The 15058-nt window shown below is 38.5% G+C and overlaps 1 protein-coding gene across 3 annotated transcripts in view; it reads right to left on the bottom strand.

The window, feature by feature from the left end:
* Window positions 1-15058, bottom strand: part of SACS (sacsin molecular chaperone) — a 97554-nt gene that overhangs the window by 41745 nt on the left and 40751 nt on the right. For all 3 annotated transcript variants that reach the window (XM_055122206.1, XM_055122315.1, XM_055122268.1), the window contains 4 exons: window positions 8546-8633; window positions 7422-7507; window positions 1623-1734; window positions 559-705 (listed from right to left, as the gene is read on the bottom strand). In XM_055122206.1, coding sequence (XP_054978181.1) covers window positions 559-705; window positions 1623-1734; window positions 7422-7507; window positions 8546-8633 — 433 coding nt within the window. The remainder of the gene's footprint in view (window positions 1-558; window positions 706-1622; window positions 1735-7421; window positions 7508-8545; window positions 8634-15058) is intronic.

Below are 15058 nucleotides of genomic sequence, written 5' to 3'. Positions count from 1 at the left end.
TGGACGCTGCTGAGTATAACCAGATATAGAGTCCCTGAGCATCACTGGGTGTGTCTTGGAGGTCTCTGAGCAACACTAAGTGTGGCCACACTCACCAAGTGTGAGTCCCTGAGCAGGTGTGGCCACATCACCAGATGTGGCCCTGAAGATCCTAAGCACTGCAGAGGCAGCCCCAGTGGTTCCCAGCATCACAGGACCTGAGCAGCACCAACCACATCCTCAAGTCCTAGCTCTGAGCCACTGGTCCAGCTGGCCAAATATCACACAGAGACCTCCTGGCCCCCTGAATAATGGATGCTCCCCCTGCCCCAAGGAAAAAAACCTAACTGAATATTTTATACTGATTCCACAAGATCATGATGACATTAACTTTGAATATCATGCAGTGAAATTGATGTGGCTCCCTTAGTAACTTTAGAAAACTCGGGCCACACTAATCCATCATTGACAACCTTCTTGCCACTCAAAACAATATCAGCTCCAGAGTTAAGGGGATTCATTACAAAATACGGGTTAAAGTTATTTTCAGTGTCAAGGCTGAAGCTCCAAAGCCCACACCTGTTATATGGTAGACGGAATTAAAGCCGATTCCGAATCTCCCAACCTTCAGAGGGTCGTCCCTCTTCCTGCTCCTGGCAATTTCCTGGATACCACACCAGTCCTCCACTGTGAACACGGCGTCGTTGTAGACGTAGAGCGCTGCGCCTGCGCAGGGACAGGGTCAGAATGACGCGCACCTTTGAGAAAATTCTCACAGAAAACTGCTTTCTTGACGGGAAGATGGAAAGTGTATATTAAATATTTAAAATCCGCACTATGATGTTTTATTATTTTCAAACTAAAAATAAAAACCCAATAATAAAATTTATAGGCAGGCAGAAAATGCAATACTGTGAGCCAAAGAGTAAAAAAATTGCAGGAATTATGGTACTTAAACAACACCTGAAACACAAGACAAACAAGGAAATGAATCACAATATACTTACTACCTGTGTACTACTAAATTTTTTCCTAAATAGCATAAATTTTTGGAAGTTCAATTTACCAGTAAATATACATGTTAATATACCAAAAGAACCTTCTATCTAAATAAGAAACCCTGTTATAGTATTTCATAAGGCAAAAAAGTCATTTAATAATGATAATTGATAAGCTTAGTTTTGTCACCTTACATTACTTATACAATTCTTGAAACTGCTAATACGACAAGCTGTGATAAAACACTGCAGAATAATATGCCTGTCTTCTATGGGTCCACGTTAGGGTCCCTTTAATATGTTACTTATTTAATATGCTTGGAATTCTACTCTTTGAGACTTCATATCAGAGTTTCTGAGATTCTTTGAATATATCAAAAAATAGGCATTAATTATATTTTAAGATTAACCATTTTCATTTTTAAAAGTGAAGTACAACATATATGTGGTAAGATATAAGATCTCCAGGGTACAAGCTGAATTCCTACAAAGTGAATAAACCCAAGTAATCTGTCAAAGTAAATTACAAAGAATATTCCAGCATCTCCAGAAGCCTCTTTTCACACACCTATACATTCAAGTTGAATAGATTATTAAAAATCACCTATTAGTGCAAAATACTTATTCTCAATTACTGAGTCTTACCCTGATATGGTGCCATGTCTTTGGACCAAAGAGTCTCAGTTCCATACTGAGTTTCATCATATAAAAATTTCACTTCTGTGGCTCCAGCATCTTCTGCATTCTGAATTAATTCCTAAACACAAAATATATCAGAATCACTACTTGATATGAAGCAACCCCTATATTTGCCTATAACCTTTTAAAAGTAATTATATTTAAGTGAGAAAAAACACTATTTGAACCACTTAAGATCTAGTAATGTATGAATGAACTGAAAGTAACATGTAAGAGTATGGTGAAAAGATGGTGAGTTCTATAAAGATACATAATTAAGTCACATTTTTAACTTACCCTCTCTGCCTTTTCATTTCTCTTACAAATCCCATAACTATATATAATACTATTATTTATAATCGACCCAAATTCTTCCCTTTAAAAGAAACCACACCTTTGCTAAATTGTTGGAATTTGCTCCAATCTGACCCTGTTTTCCTGCCATGTGGGATGAGCAGACCATCTTTCGCAGACACCAAAACACAGAACTTTATTATTCACTTCCCAAATTCACCTTCTCTCAAGAAAACATGTATTGGTATGACACATTCCTGAGAACTCGATGCATAAACATATTTTTGTCCTAGACTAAGGAGAAAGTTTCTTAAAGGTCAGAACTGACTCATCTCTTTCGTAGCAGTGTTCGATGCAGGGGGCAGTGAATGCGTGATTTCTTTCACTCATTCCTTCACTCATAAAGATAAAACTTTATTTTCCTGGCAGCTAGTGGTGATGTAAAGGCAGATAGGGGAAAGGAAAGAACAGAAAAGAGCTTCTATTGCTCTCAGACTGCCTATATTGCTGTATCAATAACAAAGCCTTGATCAGAGCAGAGAAGGGATTCAGTCCATGTGAAAGAGACAGCTGTGCAACTGAATGAAATTAAGGACTAGTTTTGATACTGTGCTCATCAGCTGTAACATCAGCTGCTCAAAACCAAACTCAAACATCTGAACCACAACCTTATCTTACCACCTTAGCAGATACAAGTCCCTCCTATTAATACAACTTCCTGTAACTGCCAGAATTTTTCTTTGTTTTTATCAAATTACTGTGAGATATAGTTACAAAGCTTTCATGTTTGAGTTTCAGTCATACAATGATCGAAAACCCATCCTTCCACCAGTGCACATTTTCCACCACCAATGTCCCCAGTATACCCCCACATCCCAACCGCTCCCCCGGCCTCCATGGCAGACAATTTCCCCCATACTCGCTCTCTACTTTGAAGCATTATGGTTTGCAATACAGATACTGAGAGGCTATCATGTTTGGTCCTTTATCTACTTTCAGCAAACATCTCCCATCCGAACGGTCCCTCCAACCATCATTGACTTAGTGATCCCTTCTCTATTCCAGCTGCCTTTTCCTCCAGCTCATGAGGCAGACTTCCAAATATGAAGCAAAATTCCTGGCCTTTGTGTCTACTGTCCTTGGGTGTCAATCTCATGCTATGTTATTTTATATTCCACAAATGAGTGCAGTCATTCTGTCTGTCTCTCTCTTTCTGACTCATTTTACATAGTATGATACTTTCCATGACCATCCACTTATAAGGAAAGTTCATGATTCCATCTTTTCTAACAGCTGTATAGTATTCCATTGTATAGATGTACCAAAGTTTTTTTAACCAGTTGCCTGTTCTTGAGCACTTGGGTTGTTTTCTGAATCTGGCTATTGTGAATAGTGCTGCAATGAGCATACAGTTGCAGAAGTCATTTCTACTGTGCAGTTTCCCCCCTTGGGATATATTCCCAGGAGTGGTATTGCTGAGTCATATGGAAGCTCAATTTCTAGTTTTTGAAGGAATGCCCATATTGGTTTCCAAAAAGGCTGGAGCAGTCGGCATTCCTGCCAACAATGAAAGAGAGTCCCTTTCTCCCCACATCTGCTCCAGCACAATTGTTCTTTTACTTTTTGATGTGTGCCAATCTCTATTGTGTGAGATGATATCTCATTGTTGTTTGATTTGCATCTTCCTGATGATTAGTGATACAGAGCATTTTCTCATGTGCCTTTTGACTGCCAGAATTTTTAATCCCACACCTACCCTATTAACAGAATCCCAAGAACTTTTCCATATTTATATTAGGATAGTTAAACTAAAACAAGATACAGTTTTAGTTTAAAAACTGTAAAAAAAAAAAACAATTTTTTTTGCAAAATATTTTTGAGATTGTATTTTTTTTTTCGCCTGAATGTATGTTAGTGATTAATGCATATACAAAGCAGCAGAGGTGCAGAAAATTGCAGGTAAAAACCCCAGTGTCACACTGAACCAAAAAAAAAAAATAGAATGGAATCCTATCCAAACTGTTTTTAAGGGCTGGAGTAATAGTACAGTGGGTAGGGCATTTGCCTTGCATGCAGCCGACTCAAGTTCAATCCCCAGCATCCCATATGATCCCCCAAGCACTGCTAGGAGTAATTCCTGAGTGCAGAGTCAGGAGTAACCTGTGTGCATCACCGGGTATGACCCAAAAAGAAAAAAAAAAATGTTTTTAAGCAGAAGAGACAATAAACACACCTACATGAGATCTTGAGGAAGTAACTAAAAATAAAATTGATCATCAGTGGTTGTCTAAGTCAAGGTGACTTCTTTCTATTAAACCTAAAATAGTCAAATTCTACTAAAATATCCAGAATCCAAAGAGCTACTGGCAAACAAATATGTGCAATCAATAGAGTGGAAAAATAAGTATCAGCTGATTGCCAACTCTAAGAATTCTTTCTTCTTTTCAGATAGGATCCAAATCACTTTGAACTGCTAAGATCCTACTCCTACCCAACCAAATCTTCTCTGTTTGTTGTACTGTTTTTTGTTTAGTAGGGCCACACCTGTCAGAACTAATATTCCTGGTTCTATGCTAAGGGATCACTCCTGATGGAGCTCAGGAGACTATATGTGGTGCCTTGCACATTCAAGGCAAGTGTCCTACCCACTGTACAATTGCTCTGGTCCCTAAATCTTCATTTTTAATTTATTTTATTCATGTCTCCTTAACAACTGAGCATCCCAATAAACAAACATCGGTCCCCATCTTCCTAATATCTCAATTAAACATAAATTTTCAGTTTACTCTTTCTTTATTTGTATTACACTCAAGTTTCGACAGAAAACCCACTATTATTATTTGGGGGCTTTACTGGGGTTCTTGGTGCGTTCACATGTGCACTGGTGAAGGGATGGGTGTTTGATCATTGTATGACTGAAACTTAAACCTGAAATCTTTGTAACTGTTCTCACAGTGATTCAATTTAAAAAAATAAATAAATAATAAAATAAATTTTAAAAATATTTTTAAAAAAATAAGTTTTCAGGGGCCGGAGCGATAGCACAGCGGGTAGGGCATTTGCCTTGCACGCTGCCGACCCGGGTTCGATCCCCGGCATCCCATATGGTCCCCCAAGCACCGCCAGGAGTAATTCCTGAGTGCAAAGCCAGGAGTAACCCCTGAGCATTGCTGGGTGTGACCCAAAAAGCAAAAAAAAAAAAAATAAAAAATAAGTTTTCAGATTAACTTAAAATGAAACACTAGTGCCTTTTCTGAAAGGTGGACCAAAACTGATCTAAAATACCACCATTCAGATCTCAAAAAATGCATCCATACTCAATAAAGCATATGTGTGTGAGTGCAAATGTCTAAGTAAATAGCCCAAATTCTATTTCTTTTAGATTTACCATAAAAACTGGAAAATGTAATGAAGGCAAAGATGTTGAAGGTAATAAACACTAAAAGGATTAATGAAAAGGACAACAAAAAAATCACTGACCTATTTTTACATTTTATTGGTAAGTTCCTTATTAAGCTTAAACAAAATCTAATTTGCATATTCTTTCCTTTATTGCTTTGTTTTATAGTTGTTTTTTAATGAGTATATTCATATTAAAAGATATTTCACAAACATAAATAATTAGCTATTAAAAAACACATTTCTAAGTCCAGAGGTCAAACAGGTACATACTCATTGCTTTGAAAGGTGAAGTTTGCATTTGTTTGTCTGGCCAATTTTTGGCTTAAAATATTCCTAAGGAATGTTTTATAAAAAGTGTTCTTAGAACAATACTGTATTTGATCATTACACACATAGCTTAGTTAAAAACAGCTTAGTAAAGCCCTTTGCCTATAAAACCTTCTATATTTATACTGCCTTTTTTTCTGATTTATCAGTTTTATTTTTAATTTTTTTTAAAGTTCTGTGGCTCGCAATACTATTACCAATGAACAGACCCTTCCCCAAAAAAGACATACAAATGGCCAATGGCCCATAAAAAAGTGCACATTGTCCCTCATGATTCGAAAATGCAAAGCAAAACATTAAGATATCATCTCATGTTGGTGAGGATGGCTCAGAACAAAATATCAGTTTTGGTGGAGCTGTACTGAGAAAGAAACCCTCATCCACTGTTGGTGGGAATATCATCTAGTTCAATCTTAATGGAAAGAATATTGGGATTTACCAAAAAAATAGAAATGGAAGTATCATATGATTTAGCATTACCACTTCTTGGCATCTATTACCCAAACTTAAAAACGTTCATTCAAATGGATCTATACACAACTCCACCATTGCCACTACAATAGCCAAGATATGGAAACAACCCATATGCCTGACAGAGGAAAGATTAAGAAGTAATATATGCACAATGGAATAATAAGCTGGAGCGATAGCACATTGCCTTGCACACAGCAGACCGGGGTTCGGTTCCTCCGCCTCTCTCGGAGAGCCTAGAAAGCTACCGAGAGTATCCCATCCGCATGGCAGAGCCTGGCAAGCTACCCGTGGCATATTCAATATGCCAGAAACATAACAATAAGTCTCACAATGGAGACGTTACTGGTGCCCACTTGAGCAAATCGATGAACAAGGGGATGGCATTGACAGTGACAGTGGAATAATAAGCAGATCTAAGAAAGAACAAAATCATGCAATTTGTACTGCCTTCTTAACTGGTCCTACACACATTTCAAGCTTAAGGGAAGTAAGGACTAAAGTGATAGTACTGTGGGGAGGGCACTTGCCTTGAATGCAGTCTATCTAGGCATCCCACACAGCCCCTGAGCCCAGCAGGAATGATCCCTGAGCACAAAGACTGGAGTAAGCCCTGAGCACCACCAGGTATGGCCCAAAAAACAAAAACAAAAACAAAAAGTCTGAAAGGGATTAAATAGGGTCATTCAAATTAGGCACAACTTAAAAATAACAACATTGTGTGCACCACTGGTGGGTCATATTTCAGTATGATTTAATTAACACAGAGTGCAGCTCATCAATGTCTTAAACACTAACAGGACTCATTAGTTCCCATTTGACTCCATCTCCTGTTTTCTAAGGACCACACTAAGCAGTGCTTGAACTCTTGGCGATGCACAACCCCTAGTGGGGCCTGATGGGTTGGAGTCTGACTCAGCAGTGAGGTACTTGAGCCACACCCAAGAGTGGTCAAGATTCAAGTTCAGGGCCTCACATATCCAGGCAGGGGCACGACCACATGAATCATATCCCTCGACTCATCATTTCATTTTCACCAAAAGAACATTTAGACCTGTAAGGCTGGAGTGACAGTACAGAGACTAAGGTTCTTGGCCGGCACGCAGCAGATCCTAGTTCAATTCCCAACATCCTAGAGGGTCCCCTGAGCCCTGCCAGGAGTGATCCCTGAGTGCAGAGCCTGGAGTAATCCCTGTTTGGGGGACATACTGCTGGGTAAGACCCCAAAATAAAACAAAAGAATTCATGCTTGTAAACAACACACTGCCCAACCTTCAGAATCTGTCCTCCTTCTGGGTATCTTCTCAAAATGTCCTTGAGAAAATCAACAAGTGGTGGTGTTGTTTGACCAAATCGACCTAAGATAGAAAAAACATATTTAAACTAATTAAAAAAAAAATCCCATAACCAACTGATTACAAGGGGTAGTGGAACTCGAGCTTCATTTTATACATTTTATAGCAAAACTCTGCTACAAAAAGATTGACTAAGCAGATTCTGTAAAAAGCAAATTCAATTTGACCAAATATTAAGATTTTAAATCAAACCACAAATTGTTTTCAAAATTCACAGATTATTAAAATATCAAAAGCACTGGGCAAGAAAGCTTCCAGAGCAAATGAAACAAATGGTGCTATTTGCTGGATACTTTGCCATTTAACAATAGTGGCAGCTGATATATCATAATATTCTCAAACTCAAATAATGTTCTGCTTTGAAATTCAACTCAGTAGCCATCCACTTATAGAATACACAAGTCTTTTCCTAGAGTCTTAGAGCTAGCCAAACACTCCAGGCAGGTGTCAAAAAGGGGAAAAAAGAAAAGGGGAGAAGGAACATAATTTCTCAGGTGCGCAAAGTGGAAAAAAAAAAAGAAATCTGAGCTGGAAAAAGAAATCAGGATAAATGTGTACATGTGTCTGCACTTTTTGGTATTAACAGTCTCCAAGAACAAGCAGACAGGACCTGCTTAAGACAGCCCATTCATTCTAGAACTCACTAGTTTCAGATACACTGATTTGCCTCTAATCCTCATTACTCCCTTCTCACACCTAAAAGGACATGCTTTCACATCACTTTCAATTTTTCACAAGGGGCTGAGGAGTGTCTTTCCACACAGGGCTTGGTGGACCATGGACCACTCTAGGTGATGTGCAGTGAATTGATACAGATAGTTCAATGCTGGTGCCTAGTAATGTGGTGCTGTTCAGATCCAGGGCTACCAGGGATCACTGCGCCACAACCTGCATTGCTGAGGCCCTCCTGGGTCACACAGTGCCAGAGACCAGTCAAGAGTGAGTCCTGACTACTGAGTCCAGTTGAACCTCACTTCCCATTTAAAACATAAGCTTTGTGCAAGTAAACATGGCACACACAAAGTGAAGTAGGCATTATACCTCCCCCTTTTAAGCCTGTTGATTGAAGGTTTACAAACAGATGACAAGTTTTAGAAGTCAAGTCTCCAATCTTGATCCAGTCAGGTAACTGAAAAATACAAAAAAAATGCAGGAAAGAAATTAGCTCTGAATTTTTAAATTCAAAACTTCACCACAATCATTTTTCCCACAAGAAATAAAGGGCCAGAGAGAGAGTACAGTGGGTGGAGAGTTCGCCTTGCACGTGGCTAACCCAGGTTCCATCCCCAGCATCCTATATGGTCCCCTGAGTGATCCCTGAGTACAGAGCCAGGAGTAAACCCTAAGTAAGCACTGTTGGTGTGGCCCCAAAAGAAAAACAAAAAAAGGAAAAAATGCTAGCTGTTTAAATCAGAAAGTACGTTATTCCTGATTTTCTGATGTGAATATTCTACAGAATAGAAATTCATTAAACTTTTCATTTAAGTGAATAATTTTTGCTTAATCACAAATATATATAAACATTCTTATGATGACTATTTTATGATTAATCAGGATCATCAACATAAACAAAATCATTCTTTTGATCAGCATTTCTAAAATTTGTTGTTCAGAATAGAGATTCATAGAATAGTAAATATATTACAGGACAAAATTTAAAGTTTTAAATTAGTTAGGATCATTTGTTCTTTTCAGATGATATGGCATTAATATTCATGGTAATTTTTACGAAGTATTTCACAAATAAATAGTATCTCATAATTTTCATCAGCAGATATATTTTTCATCTGTTTTCAAAAAGCAAATTATTAGACTGTTCTTCCTAGAAATATACACTGAAAAACACTTCTCAAGATATTGCTGTTAAAAAAAGAATAAAAAGATGTGATGAGAAAAAATGGTAGAGGAGAATTCTAACCTCTTAAAGCTGCTTTGGTCTATAACATTCCTGTAACTGGTTTCCTAGAAAAAAAACACCTTGACAATCATTTCCTTCTTGCAATCACTCTGTGATTTATTCTGTGGAATCCATAGTTCAGTACAGTATGTTTTTTAAAAAATAAAGTAAATAACCCAAAGACTTCTTTCCAGAAATCTATTCATCAGTGTAGATTTCCTAGAGGAAACCTACTCTAACCTCCTACAGGTCAACAGTTGGTAAAACATTTATTAACCTACCATCTAGGAAATCACCCTATGACTTCACTGACAACGAATGAAGGATATAATGTTCCATACTGAAAACTTCAGTATTTCCAGTCCAGAAAGATAGTACAGCAAGTAGGGTGCTTACACTTGCACATGGCCAATCTGAGTTCAATGCTCCGCATACCACATGGGGTCCCAGAGCCAGGAACAAAACCTGAGCTCAGCCAGGTATGCCCCCAAAATCAAAAGCAACAAAGGTCTTCAGTATTTTCAGCCATCTGCCATACATCTCACAGGTCTTCTCTAAGGTTCCTAAAGTTCAACCTGCCCAAAGTGACCACACTCTTTCCAACACTTACACCCATCTTTACTTTGTATCTCAACTGAAAGAAGTAATGTCCTCCTAGTCATCTTAACAGGAAAGCTCATGTTCACATCATATGTCCAAGTAATCTCTGGGCTCCAGTATGTCTATCCATAGAGAGAATCTATCAGCTTCTCTCATATAAAATTTGTTCCCCATTTCCAATTATTCTGACTTTCAACATCTCCTGAATTTTTATAACAATATCCTATCTTTTCTCCTTACCTTCTATACATCATCTGTAATTATGAGCATATTTCTAAATCACAGATGTAAATACATTACAGTTTCCAGTTTATATAGCACTTTCATATCTACATAGTGTTTTGAATTTTAAAGCAAATGTATAAAAAAAAGGAAAACATTTTTTTAAATCTTAAATGTGAAAAAAATAATTTGGAACAACTAAAACTCTATGACCCATTCATACAGAATAGTATTCAGTAAAGAAAAAAATCTACTAGCTAAATCCCTCAAATCATTAAATAATACAAAATTAACTGCAATCTTAATCTCGTAAGGCTTCTTCCTTTGCTCACATTTCAAGGGTGCACAGATAACCTCAAGATCCAAGCAAGCATTTCTCATCAGTTAAAGGAGAAGAGAGGGAGGTAACACTTGGAAACTCATGATCTGAGGCTCAAACACATGAGTCACAGAGGGAAAGGGAGCAGGAAAATGCACAACTCTAACATACAACTTCAGACCCACCCTGCAGGAAACAGGAAGTCAAGTGAGGAACTTAAAAACTCAACTTCCTGACCAAGAAGCAAAAGCAATAAGAAATAGGATGGCAGGTGACCTAAAGTACTGAGAATTAAAGTCCAACTCCAAAGTCCATTACATCCAACACTAGTGAGTAAAAAGGAGCTGTCAGCCCTGATAGATTTAGAAATCTCAACAATATTTCTGTTTCTGCCCTCCAATAGATCTGGAACTCTCAATAGTAATTCAAACCTAAAATGTTTGGGGTGGCAGTAATGAATTTAAAAGGAAAATTAAAATGCCATTCTGAAGGATATTCTCCAATAAAAGTAACCCTTTCTGATGGCCTGATTTAGCACTGCTAAATGCAGAAGTCAGAAACACGCCCTCAGAATCAGAAGAGAATTGTGCTCCCTAGGTTATTTTTTATTATTTTTATAGTAAGTATATAACCAACATAGTCCTTTTGGCAGGGTGGTGATTTAATAATATTAATCCTTTAGTTTGTGAAAAGTGGATGTATTTCTATTTCTTTGTGTTTATTTTTTAATAGTGACACAGTTTATCTTGTATAAGTTTTTATCTATTTTGTTAAGCTGTATCGCCAAATGGTTAATGGGGGAAAAGGGCACCTTTGTGAATGAGATTTGTTTTCTTATTTTTCTTCTACCTGATTGTTTACATATAGAAATGCCATGGATTTCTGTGTGTTGATTTTGTAGCCTATCATGATACTATACGGATTTATTGTGTTGTCATTTTCTGTAGATTACTTACGACTTTCTGTGTATACTATATACTATCATGTTCTGTTTTGTGTTTTTTTTTTTTTTTGGACTGGAGCAATAGTACATCGGGTAGGGCGTTTGCCTTACACACGGCTGACCCAGGTTCGATTCCTCCATCCCTCTCGGAGAGCCCAGCAAGCTACCCAGAGTATCCCGCCTCCACAGCAGAGCCTGGCAAGCTACCTGTGGCATATCTGATATGCCAAAAAAAGTAACAACAAGTCTCACAAGGGAGATGTTACTGGTGCCCGGTCGAGCAAATCAATGAACAAGGAGAAGACAGTGCTACAGTGCTACTATCATGTTGTCTACAAACAGTGATCATTTGGCTTATTTTCCCTTCCAGATTCCCTTAATACCTCTTTCTTGACCATAGCAAGACTCCCACTACTAGGCTGAGTAATAGTGGTGAGAGTGGGCAACCTGATCTGAGGAACAGATATCAGTTTTTTATCACTGAATATGATGTTAGCTATGGATTTGTGGCAAATGACTTTATGGAGGAAAGGACTATGTAGAGGAAAGTTCTTTCTATCTTCTTTTTATTAAGAATTGTATCATAGGGGCTGGAGCGATAGCACAGCGGGTAGGGCGTTTGCCTTTCACACGGCCGACCCGGGTTCAATTCCCAGCATCCCATATGGTCCCCTGAGCACCGCCAGGGGTAATTCCTGAGTGCAGAGCCAGGAGTGACCCCTGTGCATCACTGGGTGTGACCCAAAAAGCAAAAAAAAAAAAAAAAAGAATTGTATCATGAATTGGCTTTGGATCTTGTCAAATACTTTCTCTGAATCTACTGATAAGATTAAATGATTTTCTCTTTCCTATTATTGATATGGAGGTCAATGCAGGTCCTATAAAAATTCACATGGCACATTTTGAGTACATAAACCAGATGTCATTAAATTAAAATTTATATGAAGTAATAAAAATTCTAAATAGCCAAAGAAATACTAGGGAAAAAAATGAGAAGTTTTCTTTCCCCAACTTCAATAAACAATGTAATCAATAATACTAGGATAAAGACTCTCAGAACAATGAAATAGACTTGAGAGCCCAGAGACACGTCCTCAGGTCTATGGTCAGCTAATCTTCAAAAAAGAATATCTAGAAGTATGAGGTGGAGCAAGGAAAGCCTCTAACAAAATGGTATAGTAAAACTGTTCAATCACCTGCAAAAAAATAAACTCAAACCTCTCTTTCAAACACCATGCTCAGGTCAGTTCTGAGTGGATTAAAGACCTCACTATCACACCTGAATCTGTAAATTAATCTATAAATTATATTGAGGAAAATATGTTGAACCCTTCGTGACACTGAATCTAAAAGCATCTTCAATGATTCAATATCACTAATCAAGTTAGCAATAGAGAAGAATTTAAAAAACAAAAACAGAACTACATCAAATAAAGAAGGTTCTTCACCCAAAAGAAATATGACAAGAAAATTAGGCATCACATAGATATGGAGAAAATATTTGCCCATCACTGACCTGACAAATGGTCAATATCCAAGATATATAAAGAACTTGAAAAATTTATAAACAAAAAATTATAACCCCTTTCAATAATGAAGAAGCTGGGGATTGGAGAAATAGTACAGGGGTTAAGGCACAGCTCTGGGGACAGAAGGAGCAGCGCTCGGACCCTGGGCCAGTCCCTAGGAGGCAGCTGCACAGGATTCACACCTATGGAACTCTGCTAAACCCTGTTCACACAAAAGCTAAAATCTAGAAAAAACTCATGTATCCAAGGACAAATGACTGGATAAACTATGGTACACACACACAACGGAGTATTACACTATTCTACGTGAAATGAAAATCCATGCCATTTTCTGCTATATAAATGGAACTGGAGAGTATTGAGCTCAGTGAAAACAGTCAGAGAGGGACCAACAAACACAGAATGGTCTCTCTCATATGTACAACATAAAGAAGTTTAGGAAAGGAGCAACAAATGGCCAGAGGCAACAGAACCTGAGAGTTGGCTTATAGAACTGAGACTGAGGCACCTGGAAACTTGGTCAGGGACCCTGACACACTGGTGGAGGGCGGGGTGCTGGAGGCCTGAAATTCCATCACCAGCACTGTAAATCACGGAGCCTCAATAAACTGAAAAAAAAAAATTAACAAGAGCAGCTGTATTCTTAATGGCCTTTTCTGCTTCAAAGAAGCCTGGAGTGAACTTTTATTTATTTAAATAGACAACCTGTCAAATCTGACAGGTTGGTGTAAAACAGTGAAAAGTCCATAACTTTTACAATCAGACAGAACTGGCTCCAAATCCTGGTCTGATACTTCATCATGTAAATGTGACCTGTACTTTTCCACAAAACATCCTAGTAATAACTCATTGGGTTTTATAATAATAAATGGGATGGGATAAGCAAAGTATCCAAAACAGTGGTTCAATAGATATTCATCACGTTATTCATCATGTTCACCAATGTTCATCATGTTCATCATGCTCATCAATGTACACAAAGAGAATGAAGCTGAGCCAGTTACTTCTGAAAACTCTTTCTAGCCCACAGCTTCTCTTCCTTGCAAATTCAACCACTCGCTGACTCTGGTCAAGACTCTTACACGGCAGAGACCTAAGAACAGTTAGAATCAGCTTTATCCCATGCCTGTCAGAAACAGGAAAATTGGCCTGGAGGGATAGTACAACAGGTAGGGCGCCTGCCTTGTACCTGGCCAACTCAGGTTCAATCCCTGGCACCCCATATGGTCCCCCAAGCCCCCCGCCCAAGTGATTCCTGAATGCAAAGCCAGAATTAACCCCTGAGCACCAAAACAAAAAACAAAAGAAAACCAACAAGGAGAACAGATCCTAAGGTGATTTTCAAGTTGCCTTCTATTGTCCAGATCACCTAGCTCTTCCCATACTTTCCTCGATGTTTTTTTCTTCTTGCCATTAGCTAAACCATATATAAAGGCAAACTGGTCACTACCTTTTCCTCCAAAATTATGTACCCATAGTATTCATTTCTGTAATTTAAGTTATTATTTTCCTAGATCAAGACTTCTGAACATCCTTGGCACAGCCACCTGCCTTCTACACACCGAGGCACACATACACTGCCATTACTCTTTCACAGGTTTTCCTGGTATTCTTCCCTTTCACTTCTACCTCTACACTCCCCGTCTACAATCTCAGTACCTCACACTAAACACGGTTCCTGAGGCTCCTGCCTCTACCCTCGCACTTCGGACAACCCAAAACAGGAGCTGATGGGCAAGCACAAAGGCAGAGGGGCAAGGACTAAAGATCACCCTTGTCAAATACTTGGTCAGAGTCCGCTGCAGGAAGGAGAGCCAGCCGTTGAAACTGCGTACCACAGGGTTGAGGGCTCCTGCGGCACATCACACAACTTTTATTCCATCTGTTCTAAATCCTGGAAATGCTATTCTTTATCCTATAAAAAGCAAAGATCTTGGGCAAGGAAGAAACCTCAACAGGCCAGAATATTTGAACCAGAGCACATGCAGGCTTTGCACGTACCTGACCCGTTGTGCACCAGCTGAGCACTGCCAGGGAAACACCC

The sequence above is a fragment of the Sorex araneus genome, chromosome 1 (genome assembly GCF_027595985.1).
Source record: "Sorex araneus isolate mSorAra2 chromosome 1, mSorAra2.pri, whole genome shotgun sequence".
NCBI classification, from domain to species: Eukaryota; Metazoa; Chordata; class Mammalia; order Eulipotyphla; family Soricidae; genus Sorex; species Sorex araneus.
This window is presented reverse-complemented; position numbering and strand designations above follow the sequence as displayed.